The sequence below is a fragment of the Charadrius vociferus genome, unplaced genomic scaffold (assembly GCF_000708025.1).
Source record: "Charadrius vociferus isolate BGI_N301 unplaced genomic scaffold, ASM70802v2 scaffold886, whole genome shotgun sequence".
Classification (NCBI taxonomy): Eukaryota; Metazoa; Chordata; class Aves; order Charadriiformes; family Charadriidae; genus Charadrius; species Charadrius vociferus.
Window position 1 is genome coordinate 389 of NW_009648791.1, and position 1723 is coordinate 2111.

Below are 1723 nucleotides of genomic sequence, written 5' to 3' on the forward strand. Positions count from 1 at the left end.
GTCATGCCTGAGTGGGTGGGCCCCCCCGCCATAGCCAACGGTGGAGGAGTGGCTGCCGGCAGCGTTGTGTCCGTGCTGCAGTCGGTCGGTGAGTGGGGAGTAGAAGGAGTGGGCACGATGTTTCACAGCTTTGCTCTCAGCCAGTGCAGCCCCAAGCCATTTCACCCGGGGGAGCTCCCCCAGGCAATGGGGCGCAGTGGGGGCCCTTGTCGGTGCTGGGGCCGGGCTGGGGAGCTTGGGCTGATTTCTTCTCCTCTTCCTCAGGGGCAGCAGGAGTCCCCACAGCCGTGCAGGCTGCCCTGACAGCCATCGGGGCTGCCACCGGGGCTGCCTCCGGGGCTGCCATCGGATCTGACGAGCTGTGACCCTGCGGATCCCCACCAGGACCCTCACTGATGTCTGCTGCGACCCTCCAACCCCAGACCCCCACTGGGACCCTCTGCACCCCGACTGGGACCCCCTGCACCTCTCCCATGATGTTGTGGAGGCTTATGAGAAAATTAATTTAGACAGGTGATAAAGGAAACTTGATTCTAAGCAAACAACTTTATGCTAACTAAAACTGAGGCCAAGCGCCTCGGGATTTGCAGTGCTCCAGGAAGAGAGCCAAACTGGCCGTTTGTTCACTCCAGCGCTCTCTGCCCCGGGAAGCTGAGCCCCTGGCAAGGCTGCAGAGGGCTTTGCTATGAACAAGGCAGTTTGTCCCCGCACTGTGCCCCGCACTGTGTCCCACGCACGGGCCAGCAGGGCTCTCCCTGGCAACCAGCTGCGTTTCACTTACTGTACTCTCTCGAATCAGTTCCTAAATAAAGAAATGCATTAGGTGACGGTGTTAGTCAACTGTGGACACAGTATTTCCCGGTGGCTTCTGCAGTTCACACAGCATCGTTCTTGATGCTGTTTGCAGCTTTTCCTGTCTCCTGCAGTGAACAGCGGCTATCCCCGTGCGAACACAGCTCCCCTCAAATGGTGGTAGGAAACTGTCGGCAGTGCAATAACAATAATAATGCTACATTAAGTCTCCATCAAAACAGACACTCTCCACATAATACCGGGTGGCGGATGCATCACCCGCCTGAGCACCCTGTGATGGGTGCAGAGGCTGTGTCCCAGGCACCACCTTGCCCTTTAACACCCATGTCCCCTTGCTCTGGCATGGTCAGGGCCACCGTGGGACCGTACGGGCAGCGCCTTGGACAGGTATGCGACTGGATTTGGTCCCCTTCGACCAACTGCAGTGGTGCATTCGCGACGGCACCCACTGTGTCCTCGCCGCCCCGGCCCACGGGGGCTGTCCCCGGTGGGTGGGCTGCGTCCCGCCCCGAGAGGGCTCGGGGTGAGGAGTGGGCAGAGGGAGCGGGGGAAAGGGGGTTTGCAAAACGGGGCTGTGGCCGTTCCTTGACGCTGCCCGTTATGCGACGGCGTCAGTCAACTGTGGACACAGTATTTCCAAAGGGAGGGAGCCAGAGGGGCCAGAGCTCCGCCATCAGCCGCTGGAATCCTCTGCGCTGCCCACAGCACCGCGCTGCCCGTTGGCATCATCAGAAACGGCGGAGCTTCCCCGGTCCCGACGCGTTGGGAAGTGCCCCCCAGAGCCCCAGAGACGATGGCAGAGGCATGAGGAGCCTCCCGCCGCCCGGCGCGTTGTCCCCACCGCAGCCCCGGACCCTCCGTGCCCACGTCCCCGTGAGGGGCTCGGGGGGGCAGAGGGGTCCCCGGGGGG

The 1723-nt window shown here is 62.0% G+C and overlaps 1 protein-coding gene across 1 annotated transcript in view; it reads left to right on the forward strand.

The window, feature by feature from the left end:
- Positions 1-1062: 1062 nt before the first annotated feature.
- LOC104288067 overlaps positions 1063-1723 on the forward strand; it is a 3460-nt gene continuing 2799 nt past the window's right edge. The window contains exon 1 of the mRNA XM_009886810.1: positions 1063-1615. Coding sequence (XP_009885112.1) covers positions 1063-1615 — 553 coding nt within the window. The remainder of the gene's footprint in view (positions 1616-1723) is intronic.